Source organism: Anser cygnoides, chromosome 1, assembly GCF_040182565.1.
Source record: "Anser cygnoides isolate HZ-2024a breed goose chromosome 1, Taihu_goose_T2T_genome, whole genome shotgun sequence".
In the NCBI taxonomy this organism is placed as follows: domain Eukaryota; kingdom Metazoa; phylum Chordata; class Aves; order Anseriformes; family Anatidae; genus Anser; species Anser cygnoides.
The window spans coordinates 9,986,237-10,013,999 of NC_089873.1; the positions used below are offsets into that span (position 1 = coordinate 9,986,237).

The following is a 27,763-nucleotide window of genomic DNA, read 5'->3' on the forward strand; positions in this document are numbered from 1 at the left end:
TAAGCATCCTGAGTCAGCGTTTCCTGATGAACTCCCTAGTCACCTTTCACAGCTGATGTCCGAAAGGGAAATAAATATTTATTTTGTAGTGATAAACTCTTTGCCTAAAATGAGGATCACTTGCACAGCGTATGCAATAGTTACGTTTGTTTCACCGTAATTACTTCAAATAGCTGAGATGTTATTCATGGAGCGATGGTATCAAAGGAAAAGTTTGTCTCTAGTTTTGCCCAGGCTTGTTTAGAAGACCTTTCCAGCTGTATGTTGAAAAACACAGATTTAGTTTGTTCTGGAGTAGCTGTTCTTTTTTGTTCATAACAGGATTTTCTGGGCTAGTTTCTTCTCTGTGACAGTATTCTACCACCTTACTTGAAGCTGCATAAAATCACGGACTCAAGTGTTTTAATTTTTCATGTTTCTCATATCATCTTGGCAGAAATGTCTTCTGAGAGCCAAATCTGGATTCCTCACTTTCCTTCTCTCTGAAGTTGTCAGGAACCCGATAAGCCAATATGTTTCCAGACTAGAAGCAGATCCTTTTGATAAAGCTTTGGGGCAGAGCTGAGCAATGTCAGCAAAGTCCCTTTACATCTCTGTGGCAGTGTGAAGGCCCTATAAATCTTTATGCTTCTGTGGCAATGTAAAGGGATCTTAGTATTTTATGCATATCTTACAGTTCCTTTTTATAGTACCAAATGACTAAATGAGAATGAGACCCATTGCCTCAGAATGCAGCTCCGTTCTGTGAAAGGACTGTTAAAATGGCTTCAAGAGCTTCATTTGCATTGTGTGCCAGTACGTTTTCTATGAAATATGTTCAATCTGCAAGTCCAAGTTTCTTTCTCATTGCACATCTGGAATCATAGAATTGAGCTGAATTCTATTCCTCCCCTACATCATCTGCAAGAGAAATTGAGCATGCCAATCGATGCACTAGCTCTGACAGTTTTCACATTGCTTTTGATGGGCTTGCATGGTTAGAAGAAATCTAAACACTTTCACAGGAAGGACTAGGCTCCAGATTGCCTTCAGTTGTGTTGGTTTTGTTTGGGATAAGGAGAACTGAAGTGTAATTCACATTTGTTATTGGAGTCAACTGTTAGATTCTGAATGCATAAAGAAAAGTGAGCTGTAGAACATGGTGCTATAATTTTCCTCAATTTAATTCTCCATGGATGTTGTTACTAAAATGTCATGAATAAAATAATTCGGTGCTTCCTACTAGTGGAATGAAGGTTTTATGTTTTTTTAGATGTTGCAGATGATAATGCATAAAATATATTTTAATTACTTGTATGTTATGAGAGCACATAGTTTCTATATCACTGAGCTGGAAGGCAAGGTAGCGCTTTCCTGTATTCGGTGTTTGGAATCTGAACAAAAGTGCTATGTGAAGTCTGTCACATCTCTAGTCCTACTCAAGGCACTTGACGGCATGGCTTGCAGGGTGAAGAAAATCACTAATGAATTTCTTCTGAAAAGTTGGCACCCCATTTAGCAGTGTAAAAATAGACAGATTAGGATCCTCAAAAACAAGAATCTCCTTTACAAGGGAACTGAAAAAGCTCATGTGTTTGTTTTGCCTTGGAAAGTCTTTTAATTCTAGGTAGAGAGACTTATGAAGGAACTGCTATCCAGTAAGACCTGTAAGGATAGATGAACATTAGTATTTTAGGTATCTACAGTAAGAGTAAGTTTTCCGTCAACTGTAATAACATGTAAAGGCAATCTATACTTAACAGAAGCCTATTTCTGTCTTCCCCAAGTCTGTAGAAAATCTCCGTCTTTGCAGTAGAAAGAAGAACAGGCCAATGTTTATTACAAAAATGCATCATGTAGTGCACTTCATTTTGGACTCCTGCAGCTCCAATCACAGAACTGAAGTTTGTATGGTTTTGTATGTTCGGAGATGATGTGTGTAAGCTATAATAAACGGAGGGTTTTAGCACTTAATTCCTCCCACTAAGGTGCATGGGAGGAATTTTATGTCTAAAACAGAAAGATTTAAAAAATAATACAGTAAAGTAAAGCTTCCTACATTTTCCATTTGGAAGTTCAACTGTAGGAGTAGCAAATACATTTTTAGCTTTAAAGGCTTCAGTTAATATTGAGAATGTGTGAGTATAAGTGTATATATTTAAGATAAGGAAAAAACTACATGTGAGAGATTTCAAGTTTTGTCACCTGTACAAGTTGTGTTGAAAACTGTAGTACAGAACTGACTTTTGTTTAGACTCCAGATAGATACTACAGTCAGACTGGACCAACTATATGTTGAAGACAAGCCTCAATGCTTATAAATGCATCTGGAGTCTAAACATCTTAAATATAAGAAATATCCAGACTACTTATTGTATAGCCCATCTCAACCCTACAGCTATTTTTGGGGCCTTAAAGGTTTCACAGTGGCTTAAAATCAAATTTGCTGGAAGATGCTCATAGCATCTGAGTGGGAGCAGGTAAGTACCCGTTAACCCATGGTTCCTCTGCAAAATGACGGGCAAGAATGCACTCCATATCTTTAATACTTGGGAATGATTGGTTATCTTACTTTAGAGTGCAGCACTTTCGCTTAAAGCATACAAACAAACAAACAGAGAAGCAGGAGAACAAAGATGGCTCTAAGCACCTCATGTCATTGGATTTTTTCCTTAAAATACAGGAGCAGTGAAAAATGCATTGTCCAAATCTCTGTAAAAGTTCTGTGGTTAGTGGGAAAAGGCACTCCTCACTTAGGCCCATTAAAAAGTTCCCCACAGAATCACATCTTTTTGGTCTGTGGAGAAGATTTCCCCTGTGTAAGAAATCTGAGTCACCCTGCCAAAGCCAGACCACTGTGACAGCCAAGGTGGTTGTTCATGGTATGTGGCTTGAGTCTGGTCTTTGATTAAACCTCAGCCTTTAAGAAAACCCTTAAGAATTCATCCAGAAATGCTAACAAGATCTGTATAATTAAGTTAGATTACTAATATCCAAAATCAGGTCTCTTAATTAAGAATAATTAAGATATTATTACATCTGAAATCATCCCTTGGACAGGGGACATGTATGGGAACTGACCACCAAAAAACATGGTAGTTGGGCTAAATGTCATCTTCGCTGAGGTCCTCTGTGCAGTTGTGAGCTTAATTCCTTCAGTAATTCAGAGCAGAACTCAAACAAGTGTTCCAGTTTTGTCTCAGTTGGTTTCGTTTTTTAATAGCCATTTGATATCTGGGTTGCAAGTAGATCAGAGAACTGTTTAAACAATCTAAAAAAAAAAAAAAAGCAAAAAAAAAAAGCACTGAAAATGGAAGATAAAAGTATTATTGTGAATAGCAACTTAATTACTGTAAACTTACAGTTGGGGCCAAAATTGTGCATCTCTTTGTTAATCTGTTAGTAAGCTTATATTCACAGAGTGTGTATATGCCATGTTTATCAGAATAATTGGAATAACTGTTTTAGGGAACTGCGTCCAACTGTTCTGTTAATTTTTTGCTGCTGAAAAATGTCAGGCAGGCAAGGCACAGCAAAATAATGAATTCACTGCCTCAGCCCGTGACATCAGAGATTTTTTCTTCCAATGAACTCTGATATTGCATAGACAAAATCTTTCTTCATATATATTATCTCCAGATTCATCCCATGGAATGGTAGAGATTTCAGACCTGAGTAAGGAACAGGATCCTGAAATCTGCACCCCTAGAGGAAAAGACCTGAATCTTACATTCTGTGTCCTCCTAATTGCAGCTTCCCTCAGTTCCAGTGGTGCATGCAAATGCCCTAGCTGGTAGCCTGCATTTCACACACATACTAAAGAACAGAAGTAGAGCTACAGATGAACAGTTTAGATGTCTACTTGCAGGTGTAGGCCCATGGGATTCCATGCCATATTGAAAGGCATTTTTGCTGCATATAAATTTTCCGTTAGCAACGGAAAATGTGGAAAATAGCATGTGATGCTTCCTGGCCGTGCGTTGCTTTAACCTGTTTGATAATTTCTCAGATTGTGAGGCTCTTCAAAAGCAAAGGAAGGGATGGCTGCTTAGAACTTTTTTTAGTTTTCATTTTTTCCTAAGTAGAAAATATGGTTTCTCTCTGATATAATATGTTGGGGGATGGAGAAAAACAAAACTTTTAAGGTTGTGAGGTAGTAAATTGCAAGAGAAAATGATAAATGCATTATTTACGTTATTCCTGACTCTCTGTTGAAAAGAGGGCTCTATGATATACTGGCCTACAGTAATTGCCCTGAGAGCTTCTTCTAACGACAAATGAATTTTGGGAAACCTAATTATGGTTCTTAAAGTACCATCAATGCTTAGGCAAAGCTCCTCACTGATTCTAAATGAAGACTTGCCATGTGAAATTTGTGATAAGATGCAGGTCTGTGTAATACATGGTGTCCATTAATGCACCTCTGTGCCTAATTCATCGGATACATGTATACTACCAACACATGTGCCCTGTAATAAACTACCAGAAACATAAGCTATATGAAGAGCTTAACAGTTGTACACTTAAAGATAATTATGCATTTTCTTTGTTCTAATTACGATGATTGTTTTCTGTCAGCAGACTTGATTTGTCAAACTATTTTAGCAGTATTTATGTCTTTTCTTTCTTCTGTTCTGGCAAATTATTGCTCTAAATGACTCACTGCTGGGCCCCATGAAATTCCAAAGTATTTTTGTATTCTGCTGGATTTTTATCCCCTGGTATTCAGCTGTGTGTAAACTGAATGTGAAGTCATTAAAAGCATGGGCTCAGCGATTTCTCAAATCACAGGGACATAGAGAAAAGCAAAAAAAGCCAACACAAAACAGTTGGACATTTTAACTGCAAAAGAGTATTAGTGGTAATATTTCTCCCTTTTTACAGAGAAGCCTGAAATACTGCACTATAGTGCCATGCACTATAATAATTTGTTATAATGCTGCTTTTATTAACATTATCTTAATTATAATACCTTTTTTTTTTTTCTTTTTTTCCTGCAGATTAAAGAATGGCTCTGTTTAAACTGCCAGATGCAAAGAGCGTTAGGTGGTGATCTAGCACCAGGTCATGGTTCCGGGCCACAGCTGCCTCCACCCAAACAGAAGACACCTACTCCACCTTCAACAGCTAAACCACCTCCCCAGCCACAGACAGGTCAAAAGAAAGATGTTTCCCCAAAACCTGATCCTGCACAGCTAGCAGAACCTAAAAAGCCCCTGCCACAGAAAAAGCAACCATCCATGCCAGGGTCTCCCCCTGTAAAAGGAAAAACATCCCGTGCTGAGCCTGCTGACACCTCCCAGCAAATAGATCCTACTCCAAAGTCTGATCAGGCCAAGCCATCTCAGGCTGAAGATAAGCAAAAACAACCCAGTATACAGAAGCCTGCGGCAGATACTGTGCCTACCCCTGCAGCACCAGGGCCGAAACAGGATGCGGCAGGTCCCAGGCCTCCACCAACTCAACAGAAAGTGACAGATTCCCCAAAGCCAGAGCTTGCCAAACCATCACAGGACACACATCCAGCTGGGGACAAACCAGATTCCAAACCCCTTCCACAAGTGTCTCGGCAGAAGTCAGATCCCAAACTTTGGGCTCAGCCTGGGGCTAGATCAGAGGCTAAAACCCAGAAGCCTGTTGAGCCAGCACAAGTGAAAGATGATCCTAAGAAGTTACAAACAAAACCATCCCCAAAGCCTGAAACCAAACCAGCTCCCAAGGGCCCGCAACCAGGGGCAGGCCCCAAGCCTGTGCCGGCACAGCCAGCACCTCAACCCCAGCAGCCTCAGAAAACTCCCGAGCAGTCAAGGCGTTTCAGCCTTAATCTGGGAGGCATCACGGACATCCCTAAGCCTCAGCCTACGACACCACAGGAAACAGTTACTGGCAGACTTTTTGGATTTGGAGCTTCAATCTTCAGCCAGGCCTCCAATTTAATTTCCACAGCAGGTCAGCCAGGCTCTCAGACATCAGGCCCCCCTCCAGCCGGTCCTGCTGCGAAGCAGCCCCAGCCTGCAGCACAGCCTCCAGCCTCCCAGGCACCCCCCAAAGATACCGCTCAGACTCAGCCTTCTCCAAGAGCTGTTCCTTTGAAGAAAGAAGCCAAGCCTCTTACAAGTGAAAAAATGGAGCCAGCGAAAGTGGATAGTGTTTTAACGACTAAGGGATCTGATTTAGAAAAGAAACCTAGTTTGGCTAAAGATAGCAAGCCTCAAGCTGCTGAAGCTAAGAAACCTGCTGGGCTGTCGGAACCGGAAAAGGCCAGCCAACCTAAAGTGTCCTGTCCCCTTTGTAAAACTGGACTAAATATTGGTTCTAAGGATCCCCCCAACTTCAATACGTGTACAGAGTGCAAGAAAGTTGTGTGCAATCTCTGTGGATTTAATCCAATGCCACACATAGCTGAGGTAAGGCAACAGAGTCTGTATTTACCTTGCATTCCTACCAGCAGGCTCCGCGTGCTGTGGAGACCTTGTAGCTGATTTTAGCTGTTGATTTGTTGTTGAAAAATTTGAATGTTTAGTCTGCTGGCTCTTAAAATTAAGTTTCTGTGTTGTATGAAACTTGCTCAGCAGTCAGAAAGTACTTCCAATGAATTTTTGCAGATTAAAGAAGTCTGATATGGCAGGTTGTTAGGTTTTTAAGGCATAAGCAGGTAGTTAATTGTGAAATCTTCTTAAATTAGTGCTACTGTAATATAGCAAACTACTGTACTTTCCAGTCTACCATGTGATAAAGTTATTTTCCATGTGCTTCAGTATCATATATTGACATGTATGCTTCCTCCGTTCATCAGTGCCCCTGATTCAGGCAATTATTGAATGAAGGAATGTATTAATGCCTAGTTACTCCTCTTCTTCCTCAGCTGTTTAATATATCCTTAAATTTATTCCATTAATCTCATTCTGGATCTGGAGTCTTTGTACATGCTGCTGTATTCATTAGCAAGGTTGAAGTTTGAGTGATACCTGTGTGGTGATCTACGGAAGGTTCTGAAGTTGCTTCCTTCAGTGACGGGTGTGAATTTGAAAAGGCCTTTTCTGTGATCTCAATAGGGACCGAGCAGGACCAACATCTATATAATAGAATTAAACAACTTATTTTCAAATGTTTCCTCAAATTCCATGTTTTTACCATCCTTCCTTTCTTTCTCGTAATTTTTTTTATAAATGGCAAGGAGCTTGGAAACTTCATACTAGCTTAACAGAAAGGTGGAGGCACGCCTTACTTGCTGTATCAAATTGGCAAAGTTCAACTCGACAAAAGCAGACCACCTAAAAATACTTGTGAGTAATTTAAATGTGTAAGTTGGTCTATGTAATACATAAGAAAAGTGACTCTTGGTGTTGTTATTGAAATCTGAATGAATAAATCAGAAATATCTCCCTGGGTTAAAGGTTATTACATCTCTGCCCTAAGGTGAGAGCAAAAGTTGAGATAAATAAGCAATATTTTTCCTGCAGCTTTCTGTGTTGTGCACGTTTTTTTTTTTTTTCTCATTATTTTATTGAATATACGATCAGTGGAAAGGCATTTCCTACTATCAGCACATTTTGTCTACCTTACAAATATGTTCATTACTGTCTACCTTACAAATATGTTCATTACTGTCTGTGGTCATTTAAGTTAGAAAGAAAGGTCTGAAAATGCAAGAGGATAATTGGTGCTTGAAAGACTGGATTTCATTGTCTTGGTGCTTGTGCACTGAAATCTATCAAATGCACACAGATGCCTTGTTCACTGTCCAAACCTCTGTCCTATGTGTACACACACATGTACATTCACTCTCTCTTGGGTTTTAAATGCAAAAAATGCATATGACTTTCTCCAGAGGTACATTATTATGCATGCACAGAATATTCTAGAAACAAGATGTCTCAGTTCTGGTGAAACGCTGTGCAAAAATGACATCTATGCAAGTCCTGGTGCATGACTTCACTTCTTCAGACTTGATTTAGGCTTGGTGGTGTAGGACTGCACTGTGGTGGGCAGATTTCTCCTCTGCATTTCTGCTTGAGATGAGAAGGCTGCTATTTTGTTTCCTCTCTCCCATCTCTGTTATTATCAGAGGATTCTTTCCATTTCAACCCTTGGGAATATACAGAACCTGAAATACTACTGATTTTCTTTAGTCTGACTTCCTCATACCTTTCTTTGCCTCTTTTTTGTTTTCCTGTTGCATTTTCTTCTTTCCTCTACTACACATTTTCATCTCAGTCCAGTTTTATGTCTTCTATTTCTGATCATTTTTGCTAAAAATTGGAAAAAAACTCTTTTTCTTGAGCATGGATGGTAGCGTGCTTGGTTGAGGACAGCCTGACTTTCATTTGCATGAAGGTGGGAGACAGAAGAGGGAGCTCATCCTCTCCTCTCCCAAATGAGCTGTGCAAATAATGTATTTAACCTTAGATATCAGTTCTGTCCCTATAAGCATTTCATATACTGTATAGCTGTTATACAACAGAAATGTGATTGTTTGTGCTCACTAGCATACTTTTTTCCTCCAGCAAACTGCTTTCTAACATGTTGAATACAGTCTTGGAGGTTTTATTTATTTGTCTCTTTATTTTTGAAGGGTTAGGAAGGAGAAATAGAAACGCTTTTTAGAATCGGTTGGTCTTGTGGTTTTATGCTTAATTCATTTATTCCTATCTTCTGCATTTGGGGAAAAAAATTATAGTTCCCTAAGGCTTTATTCCCTCTTGGCTCCATAAAGTGTTTTGGGTGAACAAACGTAACCGTTATTTTATAGTTTTGCTTTTGGGTTGCAGCTGTATCACAGTGATTCTAACAGCTGCTTATGTATTATAGATATATTGTTGCCTCAGTAACGGCTGAAAACGAGGTGAGTTTTATTGAGTGCGTGATGGCCCAAACATTCTTGCTAACAAAGTCTGTATTGAGCTATACGGTAAGAATCAGTCTGACACAGCAGGGAAACCTATGTTTCATTGACAAATAGAGAGGAGCATCTAAACTCTGTGGGCACTTCTGCCTGAGGAACTTTTTAGCAGGGAGTATCCTCCAGGCAGCGCGCTGCTATACTGCAGACATGGCTGCAAGTACATTAAAGGGGAGGAGGTGCTTTCTTACAATTACAGTTATTTGCTCTTGCCTGTATGTGACAGAGCTAACTTTTAAAATGTATATTTTATGCCATTGAAGAGGGTTGGTCCTCCGATAGCCCCTCTTCTGCAGGAAATAAGAGAACTAGGCTCTGACCTGATCTAAATCAGCAATATGCTATTTACTTCAGTGAAATTACACAGGTTTGTGCGAGCTGAGAATTAGGCTAGAATATTTTTACCTAAAATGGGCTGGTTGATCTTTTTCTCCCTGATTTGTTGCTCCAACAGTCAAACAGTTATTTACTTAAATGGTAATTTATCCATGAGGCAAACAACTACAAATGATTAAATAAATGGCACTTGATAGATTTCAGACCCACAGGACCATGTTGCGCCTTAGTGCATTAACAGACTCCTTGTTCTGCCATTTGCTCAATAGGGAGGAGCACTGTTTACCAGCTCTGTAATTAGCTTTCCAGCTCAGGTAGTTGGAAGCAGCTCTATTTTTAGTAACAAAGCACAAGATCGCGACTGCAGAAGCTAGAAACGAAGTGTGGCAACGACCATTTTGTGCATTTAAAACTCAGTGAAGCTGTTCAGAATATTGAACAGGAGTGGAGATGGTTGCCTATAATGTAATTAAATATGTTGAGGCAGCAGGGTCAGGAATATAGAAGCTGTGATGATTTAATATGCTATTAGAATAATAATGACAAAAGATTTGAAAACTGAATTGTGGAAAAACTGAGAAATCCAAATTTTATAATCTGTTTGGGCAACAAGTAAAAATAACATCTTAACCATCATACATTACGAATAGAAAGAACTCAAAACGTAGCCTGTATATGTGTGTGCTAATGGATCTAATCTAATAGAATTGCCAAGGGAACAATGGAAGCACTTTTTAGTCTACTGATCACTATAAAATTATCTGGAAAGGTACCTGGAAATAATAAAAAAAAATGTTCCATATTTGAAATAATTTATTGGGCCTATAGAAAGGAGAGAATTATTTTGAATGGAGGAGAAGGACAAGGAGGACTTGGGAAGGGCAGAAAAGACATCATGACTCAAACTGACAAATGATTTTGTGTTTGAAAAAGATGTGATATGTTAGATGTAATCGGAATAGATAGTATGAACAATTTTACATACAGAGTGGTGCTTCTTAATGTGTTTATTACAGTGAATATTGTTTGTATGGAATTGTGTGACGTGAGTGGATATGATAGCAGGAATCTATAAGCAGTGGTCTGTAAACAATGACCTTGATGATCTCTCTCCAATCCATATTCTTATATTGATAAATTTTATATAAAAATATATATTAACCAGTAAAATAATTTGGATAGTTTTTTGATAACTTATTTTCCCACGGGTCCTTATTAGACCAAACTAAGTAAATATTTTTTTCATCTCCACAAATACTGTAGAGAGAGGGAAAAGCAAAAAGATAAACTCATTTTCTAATTAAGAGCAGTGTTACCATTAAACTCAATAGCATTTCTAGAGTTAACAGTAAATAGATAGCATTTTGGAATTGATATAAGCCTCTTTGGAAGTAGTGTTGTCATATACCTGAATGCATCTTGGGTTCTTGTATGTCCTGCTTAAAAAAAAAATAAAAAATGCAGAAAGGGTACTGGCACAGGTGGGTCCTTGATGTAAATCATTCTGGCAGTTTCTCTTTTTTGAAACGTTCGACGAAGTCTACCCTCAAATGCAGCAAGAACCTCAGCAGTTGTGGCCCTCCCTATAAATAAACTCTGTGATTAAATGAACGATGTGGCTTAGGCTTCTTAAAGCAAGTGTGCAGGAACAATGTAAAGTAACAAGCCATCCATGATTGTAACGAAAATCCCTAAAATGGTGTACTGCATCATCTGAGGTGACACCCATTGCCTCTCTTTAATTTATTAACAGCTCTGCACTATCTTGTTTTGCCTATTTGAGAAAGCTCAGACCATTCTGCAAGTTGGCAGCTTTCACTCCTATTAGAAGTTCCTATCTCCTCTGTTGTATTTAGTGAAGTTGTTTTTGAAACAGATGGTGTCTGGGAAACAGTGTAGAAGAATTTGCACTTAAGATACAAAGAGAAAAAACAACCATTTCTTTCAGCTGCATAATTTATCTGCTCTGCCTCTTCCCTCTCCCTTTATATTTAAAGCTTCTTTTTAAATTTTGATTGTAAGAAAGTGAATGCTATTATTGTTTAACAGTAGGCAAATAATACAGAAATTAATAGGCTAACACAATGTATTCACTGAAGTTTATGGAAATTTTATCCATTAAATTTTAAGTCTTTATAATTGAGAAAATGTTAAAACTACTAATAATTACTATTTTGAAAGATAACATCTGGCATTGAAAACAGAGTGCATGTTCGATGATAAAGCCCCCAGTATATTTCTTGACTGTCAGAATGAAATTAATTTATCTCCAATTGAGATACCCCACTTCTCCTGTTTAATTCAATATGCATAACAGAAATGACACTAGACATAGACACTAGAAATATTTTTATAACAGAACATCACCTTTTCCCACTTTTCTGCAAAATATGTATATTGTATATACAAAATGGAAGGACTAATATGGAATTCCACTTTGAGGGATGATTCAGTCAAAATTGATTATGGATAAATATTTTTTTAAAAAGGGTTTAGAGTTGGAATTCACCTCCTGAAGCTTAGGATTTTCACCCTTATTTCAGCAACAGAGTTAGCCTTCTGGCATCTATTTGCAGAGGCAAACTTGAGTTGTCCAGGATATTTCTAGTAAGTATGTTTTGGGCTTCCACCCTTCTCCAATGCCTAAGCTAAAGTTGTGTTCCAAAAAAACCTACTTCAACCAGACAGTTCTCCAGAGGCCTAACCTTCTGGCTTTTGCACATGGCTTGAGCTGTTCCTTTTGAGAAGTGTCTGTCTTCTGTTTAAATTCCTTTGGAATTCAGACATTAGATGAAACCCATTTTGGGAGCTGTTGTTAGCATGTCTTTGAGTATAGTTCACCCAGAAGCAGTACTATTTGGCACAAAACATTAATCATGGCTACTTTGTCTAATAATGATAATAATTATGCCTGCCCATGGTCAGGTACAATATGACGGTGGTTTATTTAATTTGTTCTTCTTCTGAGAGTATTATACCCAAAATGCAGATCAGTAAATAGACGTGACTACAGGACTCCCACCCTCAGCTCAGGGCTGTTAACTGGGATGCTACAGACAAGTTTCATGTCTCCTGGTCCCCTGTAAGACCTCATCAGTTTGTGTGCTCTAAGGTGCAACAGGGAGTGTGAAGCCAAGAATATGGCACTGCATCCAAATGAACTAAAAATTAATAGATAACCTGTGATGGTTTTATTTGAATTCCCTGTCACTGTGGATGGAAATCAGAACATCCTTTCTCACAAGTTTCTCTGAATGGAGCACATTTCAATAGGGCTATTCGGTCCAAAGCAAGTTATGCTCTAATGCAGTTTCATCATTTGGCATTTAGGTTTTGTTGGTTACTTCTGAACATGATCATCTTTGGACAGAATTTGAAACCAAAGCTTCTTAAATCTCCAGAGTCATGTAGTCAAGGCATTAGCTACAAGACTGCACTCTTGTTAATTTTTTGTTCCGGTAGTTACAACCATAAAATTGGGGATTTTTTTTTTCCCCTGGAATTAAACTTGAGGAGCGATAAAGATTGGTATCATTGCTCAAAGTAATAGTGTGACCTTTGGAAGCACTGTTACCATGATTAATTGCCTGCTGTTTGTTTTCTTTATTCAGTCCTCGAAAAGTTTCCAAATTGCCTCTCAGAACCAAGAACTCCAGGGATGGTTAAATGCTGTTGAAACAAACAATGGAATATAGACATAAAACTATGCAAGGCCAGATGGCTTTTATTAATGTTGGTAATGGCCCTTGATGGCATGAAATCCAAAGGGGTGTCTACTGAAACACTGCAGCTGACACACAAACACATCCTGTCTAGCTGCCTATTTTCCTTATCCAGTTGGAATTCATATACAATGGCTTCTTTGCTGACATAAATGTATTCCATCTCTAGATGTTTTTGCACCTCCAGAACAAAAAAATGCTTAGGTGAACGATTAGCATAGAGCTTTCAGCATTGATTCTTGTATGTGTGTTCTATTTTTTCCCTGTGTCATTAGGAAATCAGACAGTTCGTAGACTAGCGTATTAGCGAGGGTCAAGCTGGAGTCTGAGATCTAAAGTAGATAATCGGGGAAAATTACTGACCTGGAATTCAGCCAGGTGATTTTCATCTCCGTTATTTCGTTGGAAGTTTGGTCGGTGCACTGTTATTAAATGAGGAAGAAGTCTTCTGAAAGCTAAGCTGGTATTTGCATCAAAGTTTAACATTTTCTAGGCAACTTCATAATAATATTTTAATGATACTTTTTTTGTGATAAAGATACTTTATTTTTCTGTTTTACATTATAGAATAACAATTTTTGTTTGTTTTACTGGAAAACAACTGCTTTATTTAGAAAATTTAAATATTGGTGTGAGCTTCAGCTAATTTCAAGATGAGACCAAGGACTTGAAAACATTGTGACCCATTTCCAGATTTTATTAAACAAATAGACAGAATCTAATGGATATAAAGTGCCTCAATTTTTTTTCAGTGTCAAGCTGAGATACCTCATTAAGACAGTAATTACTACCTGATCACATTGATGATATGTACAGACATTGTCAAAACTTCTCTCATCATTGAAATGTAACACATTTAACTTATTTATCAGAACCCTTGCATGATTTTGGTTTTATAGATTCTCTGGGTGGGAGTTGGGGGAAGCTTGTAAAGAATTTTTTTTTTTTCTTCTCCAGCAAAATGAACAGTTGATGCTCTTTCTAAGAACAAATGCCATGACAATATTTTTAAAATATCTGTGAGGGTTTTATGTATCAGAAAACAGAGTATTTTCCATTATTTATTAATGAATAGTCAAAGTAATAGAACAGGTAAGTATTTGAGTAATAAAATTCTTAAAAGACAGTATACTGTAAGTTTAAACATTTGCATGCACTTGGTGGTGATCTTACTTCTTGCAGACTGAAACTGTTCATGTTGTTACTGCAGTTAATATTTACCAGCTACTGCATATATTCAAAATTCCATGTCATGCTTTTGCTGACCAAAGAACTAATGTTCACCGCACTATGATAGTACATTTTTAAAGAAAGGTCAGTATTTTGCACAGAGCAGGTCTAAAAATCACTTGTATACCACTGTTGTATGGTGATTTTCAAATTAATGTAATTGCACATTTGCAATTAATTTTAAATGCTTGCATGAAATGTGACCAGCAGCAGAAATGATCGATTAAACCTTCAGATGTAAAGAAAGAGAAGGGAGAAAGATGGGACACTTCTCTGATTTTTGTTTTGTGTGCTATACAATAGAACTTCACCCTGAGTTCTGTAAAAAATGTAAGGGTCATTTAAAATAATGGTTGGCCAGTAATATTTGTGTGTGTGTGTGTGTTAGAGTGTTTCTGAAATGCATATGGTTCAGTAAACCAGAATAAGAACAAATGTGGCTTTAGATGTAGTATTATTCATGAATTTAATTGATTTTTCCAGCAGTACTAAGGGTAAGGATGGAGGCTGCTGGGAAGCCTCAGCCATGATATACTTGTGGAAAAGAGATTAGATTCATGCTGGTAAGCTGTTTGAGATGCGGTCTTGCAGCATGTGAAACAGGAGGTCGTGAACTGATGTTGAAGAGGGGGATTAGCTGCCCCTAAACTACTCTGACTGAATTTTGTACAAAATGCTGTTGAGCTGGAAAAAAAAAACAAACATGTGTTTTCCAGTTACTAGGAAAAACAAAACAAACAAACAAAAAACCTCCACAGCTATTAGGCTGTATCAGACCAGCACACTCACTGAGAAGAGCAATGAGGTATGCCAGTTTTCCATTTATGTTTTGGAGGTTAATGAAATTACTCACAGTGAGGTAACCTAGGCTTCTAAGGACAAGACTTGAGAGACCATATGGTGGTCTTCTGTTTTTAGTATTTCTAGGTTAGTAATCTTTGTGTGTTTTTTTTTTTTTTTTTTTTTTTCCTTAGTAGGCAGCCTTCACATTGGAAATGGTCCAGTTGTCATGTACAAAGACTAGAAATTGAGCATAAGGAACCTTATCCTTAAATCTCAAATGAATTTATCTGCCTTTTGAGGAGATTCTGTTCTAGCAGTCACCTGAATAATTCGACCCAAACTACAAATTTATTTACAATCCTTATATTTATTATTTATTTATTTTTAAGATTTCTGAACTTCTCCTGACCTATCTAGATGTGGAAGGTTGACCTTGGCTGCCTGCCAGGTGCCCACCATGCTGCTCTCACTCCTCATCCTCAGCAGAACAGGGGAGAAAACACAATGGAAAAAACCTCTTGGGTTGAAATAAGGACAGGGAGGTTGCTCACCAGTTACAGTCAGGCAAAACAGACTTTCCTTGGGGAAGATTGATTTAATTTATTGCTAATTGATAACAGTAGAGAGCTGTGACAATTAAAAGCAAATGAAAACCACCTTCTCCTCCACCCCCCTTCTTTAACCTCCTCACCGCAAGTTGCACAGGGGAATGGGGGCTGTGGTCAGTCCATAACACTTCGTTTCTGCTGCTCCTTCATGTTCTCTCTCTTCGCATGCTCCAAGGTGGGGTTCCTTCTTTTGGTGAGGATGCCATCGTTCCCAAACTGATCCTGTGTGGGCTTCCCACAGGCAGCAGTTCTTCAGGAACTGCTCCAATAAGGGTCCATACCACAGGGTCCATCACTCAGGAGCAAACTGCTCCAACATGGGTCCCCCACAGATGGCAGCTCCCTCCATATCCACCTTTTCTCAAACGGGGCCCTCCATGGGCTGCAGAACGGGTCGCTCTTCTCACATGGTACCCATGGGCTGCAGGGGGATCAACCTACTTCACCATGGGCCTCTCCACAAGCTGTAGGAGAACTTCTGCTCTGTCTCCTGGATCACCTCCAGCCCTCCTTCTGCTTGGTGTCTGTGGGCCTGTTTCTCTCCCGTTTTCTCACCCCTCTCCCTAATCTGCTGCTGCACCGCGTATTTTTAGCTTTTCTTAAGTATGTTACCACAGAGACACAACCGGTGTTGCTCACTGGCTTGGCTCTGGCCAGCAGCAGGTATAGCCCACTGGAGCTGGCTCTGATCTGACATGGGGCAGCTGCTGGGCTCTGCTCACAGAGGCCACACCTGCAGCCTCCCTGATACCAAAACCTTGCCACATAAACCCAGTACACTGGAAACAATGTATTTTTGTGATAATTTATTTGACTTGCCACTCCATTCACTTATAATTGCACACATTTGCAAATATAAAAATACATTAAAGATGATGACACAGCTCTGATCCTCATATTAATTTCATGGTAGTTGTCAATTCAAACCTCTGCCTTTTTTTTTTTGAAGCATCACTTTTGCAATCTTAAGAACTGTATCTTTCCTTACATGTGAAGAAGAAAAAGATATATGTAAAATTTTCTGTATGCTGGCAAACTTGTAACTACTGATTACTTGTAACTCTCTCTTCATTCATTTAGAGCATGATGCTAAGTCTTCTACTGTCTGGTAAAACTATTATATACATGTGTTCCTGTTTCAAATGAACAAACAAACAAATCCCTTAAATTTCTCTATAAATGATCATTTTCCATGAAAATTCAACCAGAATTTTCACTGCAATGTCAAAATCTGACATATGTAAAAAAAAAAATAACCATAGCACATACCTAACTAAAGATGCTCTCTCCTTGCTCCTTCCATGACTACCTGATAAGCATTAAATTGCATGACGTGGTTGTCGTGATGCAACCACAGTCATGCAGACACACGGGTACACCTTGGATTTTGATAAGAGCTGGTATCCTGTGAGAAACATGACCACAGAGATAAAATCTGGCAAGAGTATAAAAGTCTGATGTAAATTTCAATCTGTGCAGTTCCTGGGCTGCCTATTGGCATTTCAGAGTTGGCACTTAAGCTGAAACTCTAAATATTAGAACTTCTCTGGTATTTGAATTATGGCAGGAAAAAAGGAATATTTAAAACACTTTATACTTCCTCAATTCTTTTATTGAAATGTGCACTAAATATTGTTTTATCGGAAATTTATTTTTACACTGAAAATTGGCTCAAACAGTAACATTTCCACATGCTCTACCTTCTGGCTAATGTTTTTAGCATCTTGAAACAGAGTTGTTTACCTCTTTTATTTTTATTTTATTTTTTCTTTTCAGTTTACAGTCAGAACTGGATATTGGATTAAGGTTCCAGCACAATCTCTAGAAGTAGCTGTATTTTTGTAATACTTTATTTTAACTGCAGAAAGACAAGAATTCTGGTGAAAACAAAACTTAGGCTGTTGTTTTAAGGATTCCATTTTTAATCTGTTTAAGATGATTGATACCACAGCGCGACTTGTAGAACTGTGGAAGGGTAGGCTTTGTACGCATTACAGAAGTAAAACAGAAGCACCTGTTTTGCAAGCTTCTGTACATACACCTTTGTGTTGACCTACAACACACTTCTGTTGTGTCCTGAATCATACTGGAGCCAAGAACACTTGTATTGTGCTGTGTAGTGAATTTTTATAGTCATGTGCCCAGTATAGCTGGGACTCAATTACATTGTTACCCCAGACCTCTAAAAAGAAAGAGTGCTGACATTTTTCTATATCACCAATCAGAAGAGGGATCTCCTGATCAAAACAATCTCTCATTTGATTTGGCATCCTTTTAAATATTTAAGCTGTGCCGTTTTTTCTCCACACCTATAAGGATCATGTTCGTGCTCTGTCATCTTTCAAATGACAAATCTGGTCAATGCTTTTCACAAGGAGTAAGGCACAGTGAAGCTAAGGAGGCTTTTGTTTGAATACTTGTGTTGTAATTAGTTACAGTCGTAACTGGAGTGAGATTCATGCTCTCTCCTGCATCCTCCCCTTCCTTTCTTTTATATTCTATTGGTAATTGGAATCAAGAGCAGTTCAACTTTAAAACATATCTGTATGGTAAATTGGTATGTTCTGGGTGTTGATCTGAAGCATGTGCTTTCCCTGATCATTTCCTTGGGTGTATGAGAGTTTGTTCCTGGTTATTTTTCTGGTATGAAATACAGACGAATTGATGCTGTAGCTGTCTTTAGTATTTGCATTGGGCAGAGTGAAACTTCCTCCACTTGTGAGTTCCAGAATTGTTGATTTTGGAATGGACTACCGGAGATGGTTTTGTCCAACTCCATTCCCAAGGCAGGGTCAGTTGGAGCAGGTTGCTCAGGGCCATGCCCAGTCAAGTTTTGAATGCTTTCAAAGACAGATCGACTACAACCTTTTTGGGGAACCTGTGTCAGTGCCTGACCACCTCCACTGTCAAAGTATTTTCTTATGTTTAAGTGGTTCTGGTATTTTAATTTGTGCCTATGGCCTCTTGTCCATTTGTTGGATGCCACTGAGAAGTCTGGTTTCATCTTTTTTTACACTCTCTCATCAGGTATTTATGCACATTAGAAGATCCCCCTGAACCTTCTTTTCTCCAGGTTCTTCTTTTTTCTCTTTGTCTGAGGGATGCTCTAGTCCCTTAAACATCTTCATGACCCTTCGATGGACTTGCTCCGGTATGTCTGTCTCTTTTGTACTAGGGAGCCCAGAACTGGACACAGCATTCCAGATGTGTCTGCCCTGTCCCAAGTACAGTGGAATAATCACTGCCTTTGACATGCTAGCTATAATCTTAACTAATACAAGCCAGGATGTTGCAAGTATTTGAGTATGCCTTTTGCCTCATGCCTCCCCTAATCCTCATATCATTCTCAAGGACACAGAACACACGCATCGTATCATAAAGCACCGTCCTGGCAGGATGCAGTGAAGCAATTTCATCACTGCTATAAAAACAGAAGTTAATATTTGTGTTTGAAGTTGATGGGGTCCAGAGGAAACCCTGATCGGTTCACTCCAAAGATGATTAACTTTGAAGTGGCCGTAAGTCGGTGTCTGTGAGTGGCCTTCACAGAGACAAAGGTTGCAGACAAAGATATAAAGTGCGAATTTCTGATTACTATGATACCGCTACAAAATATATGTCCTAGCAGATCTTCTCCACAGCAGGTGTATATTGACTTCTCCAAGTTGTATTAACAGGTTTGACAATAAAAACTACAGGTATAGTTCTAGAGGAGAGGAGGGTTAGAACAGAAGCCAAATAAAAATTTTACCCTGTGTTTAAGGAGTTGAATTTTGCATCTGATATGTTTGTCTGGAATATTTACAGTCAAATCAGTTCAGTTAAATGCCACTTTCTACCTTTTCCTCCTCCTAAATCAATCTTCTCACTGTTTTTTTGTATTAAATGTGAGGCTACTTATTCTTTTACTTTTTATATTAAAAATTTATATTTTTAAAGTTTATCTTTTTGTTGTCGTTGTAAGGCAGTGTGGGAGAAAGAAATGCAGGGTTAATTAGGTAACTTCATTAGTAACTGACTTCCCAGTTACAGAATTTGTAGTATTGCATCTTGAAATAATATTTGCGTTTTGTAAAGTGTGAGGCCTTAAAAGATCTGTGAATATGCGGCAATGAAAATTCACTCAGCAATTTTTTTTTTTTTCCCAAACCTCCATGTCTGTAGAAACAGTTAATGTCTATGTCCTAATAGGATTTATGAAGATGTCCCTGCTCTTAAATAATGTTTTGTTTGGATGACTCCTTTGTATATAATTAATCATTTTTCCACAAACATGGTCTCTGTTTTTGATCTAAACTTGCTATTCAAAAATAAGTAGTCATGTACTTTTTAAATCCAGGGATATCACATCAGAACAAATACATCGTCACTAGAGTGAAATATAATAAATACCACTTTTTCAGCACATTATTCATAATCAGTAGCAAAAAATTATTGATCTATTACAATTATAACAGGAGTCAAGATGAAATGTTTGGGTCTTATTCAGCATGCAAGTTATAATTTTCATAGCATATCTAGCAAAATTTATGCTCATTTTCTTTCTGAACTCCTGAAGCTATGGTAGTGATTGCAGTACTTGCATAGCTTTTTCTCTCAATTTTACTTTATTGCAATTGATTAGTTCTGTCCTTATGATTTGGATTAATTCTATGTGTGTTGCAGGGTATTAACATCTCTTTTAATTAGTTTCATATTGCTCATGTACTTTCTGTAAAAAGTGGCTTTATTGTCTGTAAGAAATCATTGAAAAATGCATTGAAAAGCATTTAATTCCTCAGAGTACTGAACTCTGTATGCCCACAATGGAAAAAACAGGAGAGATCAAGGTGTCCTTGCAATGGCAATCAATTTCCTCTGCATGGATTCCTCTCTTCAATGTGTTAGAATCTTATTTACACAACTCCTTCAATAAAATGGAAAAGGACTGGCAGTAAACTGACACTGTTTTAAGAAGGTCACACTTTGAATGTATAAATATAAAATATGTATTTGATGAAGTTAGGTCAGGTACTAGTTGCTAGAAACTAGTTTATTCACTGGCATGCCTTCTGAGTCTTTTTCCATTTTGAACATACCTTTCAAGTACAGTTTCTATTCAGATAAAAATATTTATTTCTGTTGACAGATCTCGTCTTCTGTTTCCTTGGCATCACTTGTTTCTCTGCACTTGCCTTCAAATCTGTTGCACTGAATCTATCTGAGAAGAAATACATCTTGAATTTTGTGTTCAAACCACTACTACTGCTGTAGGATCATTCTCTCCACCTTTTATTTTCAGCCATTCTAAAGCAGTTATTCTTATTGCCTATTTTCCACTTGATAGTAAAGTTAAACGTGTGAACATCTCATTTTATTTAATTACCAAAAAGTAAGAACCATTTTTTAAACATTAAGAGAAATGAAACTAGACAAGTGTAAAAAAGAAGGTGCTGACAGAAAGATGATTATTTGCAAATTAGTATAATAAAAAGTAATAAGATTAGTTGTTAATGTAAGTGTGTTTCCTTGCAATTATATTCCTTTTTGTCTACTGAATGTACCAAACCTGAAGCCAGTGCTTCAGCATGGTATAATAAACTAGATGGAATTATTTCCATGAAAGCAGTAAAAAGAAGGACTCAATTATTTCTGTCATGATTTAGTTATGGGCTTCAGTCTCTATGCTGTCTGCTCTTATCATCATAAAAATTAACAGACCGATATAGAGATTAAGATATATAGATTCATACTGTAGATCACTATACGCAGATGGTGTGTATTTTTGTACATTCGCTTCTAAAGGTTGGAATTTATGGTGCTTAGAATATATTGCAGACTCTTGTATTAGATAAGCTAAACGTAGGAGTGTTTAAGGATTCATTTCAAATGAGGCTGATTTGCTCTTTCAGAGATTCATGTGTATGTTTTGTAAGCCGTTTTGATTCCAATGAAGACTCTAAATTGTTACCTTACTGTATTGCTAGTTTTTTTTAATTTTGGTGAAATTGTTTCCTTGCTCAAAAGTTCAAAAGGCCATGGTCTAATTTATTAAGTGCTTGGATGCCTGATGTTGATGGCTTTATCCATATATAGACAGAGTATAATCCAATAAGACATTGTAGTGGCTAGAAGGAAGGGATGCAGGAGGCCCTCTGACTTCGTAACATGTCAACTCAGGTCCCATATAACCATATTTTCAAGTGAGGAATGTGAAAGCAGCGTATGTTTGAATTATGCCTGACCTACAAAGAAAGAGAAAGGTAGAAAGATATGCAGATTGTCACAGTCACAGAAGTTGATTTCAATGATCAGTCACAAATGGGTCAGTTCAGTTAATCAGGCCTTTTCCCTGGGGTCCATGGAGTTTATAGATTACAAAGTTCCTGCAATTGATTCTTGAAGACCCTCTTTCTTCACCCTGACCAATTTTTAAAACTTGGAGGGTGCTCACCAGGAAAACCCTGCCTTTACTTAACTTTTACAAGGTCTGAAGTCTTCCTTACGGGTGGAAATCTTACGGCACCAAGAGCTTCTAAACTAGAAAGATGTGATTAAATTATTGATAAGACATATAAGAAGAAAGGAAAGGCAAGGAGCAAGAAATTTCTTCTCCATTAATTGTCCCTTGAGTAATGCACTTTGCCAATGCAGGAGGCCCACAGCACCTCCTGCCACAGGCTGCCACCACAGTCCTGTCAAGCCTGCTGAAGTAACTTGGAAGGTGAGATAAAGGAAGGGGTTATGGAGAATTTCAGCCTAAAAGTGTGATATGAGTAATGTGGTTGTTGGCAGAGATTTCTTGTATGGCTATAAGTGATAGAACCTCAGTAGACTGATTCTTAGTGGAAATAGGATGGTGCTGCCTAATTAAGAGTAATAGTGGATTGGATTCCTGTAGCCTCAACTACAATGTATTTCCTTCACCTAGTTCTGACTGACTAGGAATTTCTATTGCTGACTTCTCCTGGTCTAACTAACTCCCTTTTGGAGAGATTAAAGCTGTAAACCTGTTGGGGGGGGGAAGATGATTGCAAAACAATGTAAGATAAACTCTGTTAGTCAGTCGAGCTGTGACAAAAGAGCAAGACATTGATAGAAATTACTACTTGAAATAATGTCTTACACTTGTCATGCAGCTGAAGCTTCTCAAATTCATATATATTCTTCATGTCCATTTGAGAGGCAGCTGAAGTAAATTTTGAAAGTCTCAGTGACATCTTTTAGAGGAAAGGATTCTCAAAAGTAACCATATAGGTAATATGGATGTAATTTTCCTTGTTTAACTTCCCACGAGTTTCTGAGAATGGCTGACTTGACAGAGACTAGCACTGGTCAATTAGCCTCACGTACTGCCTGTTCAAATCAATAGAAATAGGTTTCTTGGTTTTAGTAAATATTATTGTCTGTGAGGTCATGGCTGAAACTAGTCAGCCTCGGGAACTAACAAACAGAACTAAATACTGGTGTAAGTGCTTGCATTTTATCTCCATAGATATACTTTTATAGAGGCATTTAGGATTTCAGAGCTTTATCCTCTAAACTGATTAGGTAAGTGTGAAACTTGGCTCTTGTTAGTAGTTTTGTCCAGATAAGTTCACAGGTAGGGCATTAGAACCCTGAACACAGAACTTCTCCAAAATTACAATTTTCTGGGTTACATTTTGAAAACCACCAGTTCAAGCCTTAGTCTTGCAAATAATAAACTTTTCTGTGAGTAATCTGATGTACTTTAGCCTTTTTTCTTATGGGTAGGGTGCTGCTATATTTTACTCCTTTGATGGAGTGACTTATCCTGTAAGGAGCTCAAGTCTGCTTGATTGAGCTATTCAAAAAGAAAGAAAGCTCATTAGGAATGTAGGTGACAAATTTCATTCTTCCTGAGTAAAAACCATTACAATGAATAAAATCTTTTAGGAAGGTGACTAATGTGGCACAATCACTTGAAGTGATGCATGCTGGTTTTTCGTGGTGCTACTCTGTTTCTATGTGCAATGATTTAGTGCATAGATGGAAAACTGTTGAAAATATATAATTTGTTTATGATGAGAAACTGCAGTCATGTACCCATAATTGCTAAAGTAGAACAAGAAAGTATATCATAGGAACTTTTCAATGATTGCTCAGTACTGTTTGGATCTTTCCTCAAGCTTTTCTAACTGTGAAATTAGGTTTTTTTTTTTTTTATTGGAGTGGTGGCGGGAGTTATACTGGAAAGACATCACAGCATGTTTCATATAAGCAAATGCATTACAAGATATTTTTAGCCTATACATATTATTACAAGGAGGAGGAAAAACTAGAATTCTGAGGAGGAGTTTGTAGGAATTCATCCTGAAGTAACAGTACCATTGAAGGGCATTCTGAAGACACAAAACTTGTAGTACTTGACCTATATGGCTCTATGGACAGCTGAGATTGAAAAGGTCAACAGGATATCCGAGTATGTGCTAATACACATTTATGCTTCCATCTGTATTAGTGGTGATGCTACTGAACCCTATTCTTTTGGTTGCTGTCAGGAGTCAACGTGACTCCTTCACAAGGGATGTGAGGGTGACAGCAGGACAGTGCCTCACTCATGAGTGGTGTAGTGACCATGAGCGATGAAGCAGGTTTGGAGATGGTAACAAAGTTCATCCAACAGACCAGCTGGTGGTTGCCAATGAAGTCTGTAGTGATAAGGAAGATATGAGGTTAGGCCAGAAAGTTGTCAGAAAGGAAAAGTCAGGATCAAAAAGTTAAAGCCCAACATACCTACAGCGGGACAGAGGCAAGGTATTGAGGCCTCAGTGCAGCACCCAAGACAGTGGAGGCTGCATGGGTATAGAGGCCCCAAATGGAGCTTCTCACAGCAGTTTCCCACATCTTAGCTATTTTTATAGAAATCTCACCCAGTGTTACACAGCTATGCTATATTAGAGCAGAGCTTTTGTTACGGTTTAACCTCAGCAGGCAGCCAAGTACCACATAACCTCTTGCTCACTCTCCCAAGGTGAGATTACACCAGTGTATTATCACCACTATTTTCATCAAAAATCCCAAACATGGCATCATACAAGCCTCTACAAAGAAAATTTACTCTATCCTGGCCAAAACATTATACCTGTAACTCAAGCACCTAAACCTGTAGGCAGAGATAGAAGGGACCGCAGAGGAGGTTTACAGAGGAAAATTGGTTAAAGACTGGGCAGGGCAGTTGGAGCCTGCTGAAATACTCAGGGCCCTGACACTCCCAGTTGATGTCAATGGCAGTTAGGGACATCAGAGACGGGAGCAAAAGGGCTATCTCCCATCTTTGAGTGCTCTGTCATATGATGTCTTGATGCATAAATTATAACAGGCATTGCTAACAGCTCCCTTATTCCTCTCAGTAAATTCATACTAAAAATTATTCCTAGAACTGTCTGGACTTTTTCTGATGAAATGAAGCGTTCACTTTCAGGGTTCTGAGACTTCAAAAAAAAATGTTTTTGAGTGTGTTTGCAACTGATATTTTAAACCTAACGTGGGGAGCTCATATGACTGTGGGCATATGATGTGGACAGCCGCAGCTGATTAAGTCCATGAAGACTGACTTTACTCAACACTGAGCTAATCAATATAGTTAATGAAGTGATGTGATTCATCTCATCCTAAAATAGACATTTGTATTTAGTCATATGAATTATTGACTAAACCCCATTGACTGTATTGACTCCAGTGACTATAATGGGAACTTAGACAACTAGTTCACACGCAAACATTTAGATTGCAGATAGAGAATAATTCAGGTTAGAAGGGACCTCACTAGGTTATCTAGTCCAACCTCCTGCTCAAAGCAAGGTCAGTGGACCTGACCAGGTTGCCCAAGGCTTTATCCCATCTAGTCTTGAAAATCTCCAAGGATGGAGACTGCCTAACTTCTCTGGGCAACTTGTTCTAATGTCCTTCATGGTGAAACAAGTTTTTCCTTACATTCAGTTAAAATTTACATGTGGTATCTTGTCCTCCCACTTGGCACTGCTCTAAAGAGCCTAGCTTTGTCTTCTTGGTGACCTCCTCATAAGTTCTGTCACACTTCTGTTAGGTTCCCATGAAGTCTTTTATCCAAGCTCAGTAAGTCCCTTTCTCTCAGCCTCTATTCACAAGGCAGTTATTCTGGCCTCTAACCATCTTAGTTGCGCTAACTCTGAAGTTGTTCCAGTTTGGCATCATCTAGTACCGGGGACACTGAACTGGATGCACGGTGCTAGATGCAGTCTAATGAGTAAAAGGTAAAAGTCGGTAATCACTTGCTTTGATCTAATGGCTATGGTTATTTTCAGTCAGACCAAGAAGCTGTTGGCCTTCTTTACAGCCAAGGTGTGCTGCTGGCTTATGTTATGGGCTTGCTGCTCATCACGACTCCAAGGTCTTTGTCATTATGGCTGCTTCTCAGACAGGACTTCTTCATTCACAGGTGCAGGACTTTGCATTTGTTCATTCTGAATTTCATGATGTTCTCATTGGCCCTTTCTCCAACTTTCAGGTCCCTCTGACAGCCCTGGATCAGAGTATATGTGCTGGTCTCTGCAATTTGGTGTCTTCTGCAACTTCGAAAGAATGCACTCCATTGCTTTCTACAAGTCGCTGATAAAGATATTAAATCAGTCAGGTCACAGGATAAACTCTGGTGGTACCCTGTTTGTTATCAGCAATGATGTAATGTACAGCCCTTTAACCGCTACCCTCTAAACTGAATTGTCTAACCTGTTTTTTATCCATCTGGTTGCCTAGCCATCCAGCCTATAGTGTCCTTACTTTAATACAAAAATATTGCGGGACATGAAGTTGAAAAACATACTAAAGTTAAGGTAAATGTGATCCACTGCTTTCACCTTGTCCACCTATCTAGTCATTTATTGCTTTAGAAAGCAATCAAGTTGGTCTGGTGTGATTTGCTGTTGGCAAATTCCCGCTCACTATCCCTACTTGCCATCTCTGCCTTCAAATGTACAGAAATGTATTCTGGACTACTGATTTTCTCAGGGATTGAGGTGAACTTTACTTCTCCGTAGTTTCCTGGATCGTCTTGGAACACTAGATACAGCATTTGCCTTTCTCCTCAGATCTCCATGTAAATAATGTAAATAAGCTTAAAACCTGTCTAAGTGATCACCAATTTTTAGTTTTCTTGCTCAAGCTTTTGAAAATGATTTTTGAGGAAGACCTGAGATATTGCTCTTGTATAGGCAGGCCACTCCACTCTTTGAAATAGAGGTACATAAAGAAGGAACATACACAAGGAGAGGTACATACACAAGGAACCTAACTATGGACTTTGACTCCATCAGAGTTTCTGTGTTACCTTGACAATTCATGTATTCTACTGCCCAATGCTTTTCTGTAATGGTTTTGTCTAATTAGAATGTTAATTGTAGAGTAGAAGCAGGTCTATGAGATACAGGCATCTTGTCCTGTGTATGTTACTGTTTGCTTTAATGCCACAGATCTCATTGCAAACAGTGTACACAAACTGTTCATGCAGTTGTTCTGGAAGAAAGCTGGCAAGTACAAAGATACATAGAAATATGCACTTTACAGTGCTACTCATGTTTTGAAGTGGCATAAAATAATGTCAAGCTTTTTTGACCATTTGCTACTCCAGACATAGGCTGTACTCATGACGGCAGTTTATGCTTCTGATGGTCATAAGAAACCATTTCAGTTCCCCAGAGAAAGCTATTGCCTCTGAGTCAAATTTACTTGAATGTTAATGTACTTGTCCATCTAAACTTTATGATAATGTCTTGTTTCTCTGCACTGAGCTACTTAACTCCATTGTGTCTGTCACATTTAATAAAAATATATTATTCTTCAGTTTTATTTTATGCAGGAATTGTCAGACTTAGCATATAAACACATCCAGTTGTATCAGTGGTGTGAGATTGGGTTTGTTTACCATATCAAAGGGTTTGTCCTTCAACAGTAAAAATGAAGCTAGTGTTTATTGTTACTCATAACAATACTTATTTTACTATTATTAATATCTGATTATCTGAAATTCTGACAGATGTTCTGAGATGTTCTTCCTGAAAAAGGCATTGCTATAAATTACTGGTTCAGATGCCTTTATTTTTATTTGTTCTTTCATTTTCTCCATCAGAAGATGACACAGCATAGTGGGAAGAAAAAAAAAAAAAAGGTTAAACCAGTATTATGAAGGACTTGATTTTAACACGGTAAACATAACATTATCTTGA

The 27,763-nt window shown here is 38.2% G+C and overlaps 1 protein-coding gene across 13 annotated transcripts in view; it reads left to right on the top strand.

Annotated features, from left to right (window-relative positions):
• Window positions 1–27,763, top strand: part of PCLO (piccolo presynaptic cytomatrix protein) — a 370,143-nt gene that overhangs the window by 14,382 nt on the left and 327,998 nt on the right. For all 13 annotated transcript variants that reach the window (XR_007162849.2, XR_007162848.2, XR_010826476.1 and 10 more), the window contains exon 3: window positions 4,980–6,386. Coding sequence is in view for 9 of the 13 variants with exons in the window: in XM_048062711.2 (XP_047918668.2) it covers window positions 4,980–6,386 (1,407 nt within the window). In the remaining 4 variants the exon portion in view is untranslated. The remainder of the gene's footprint in view (window positions 1–4,979; window positions 6,387–27,763) is intronic.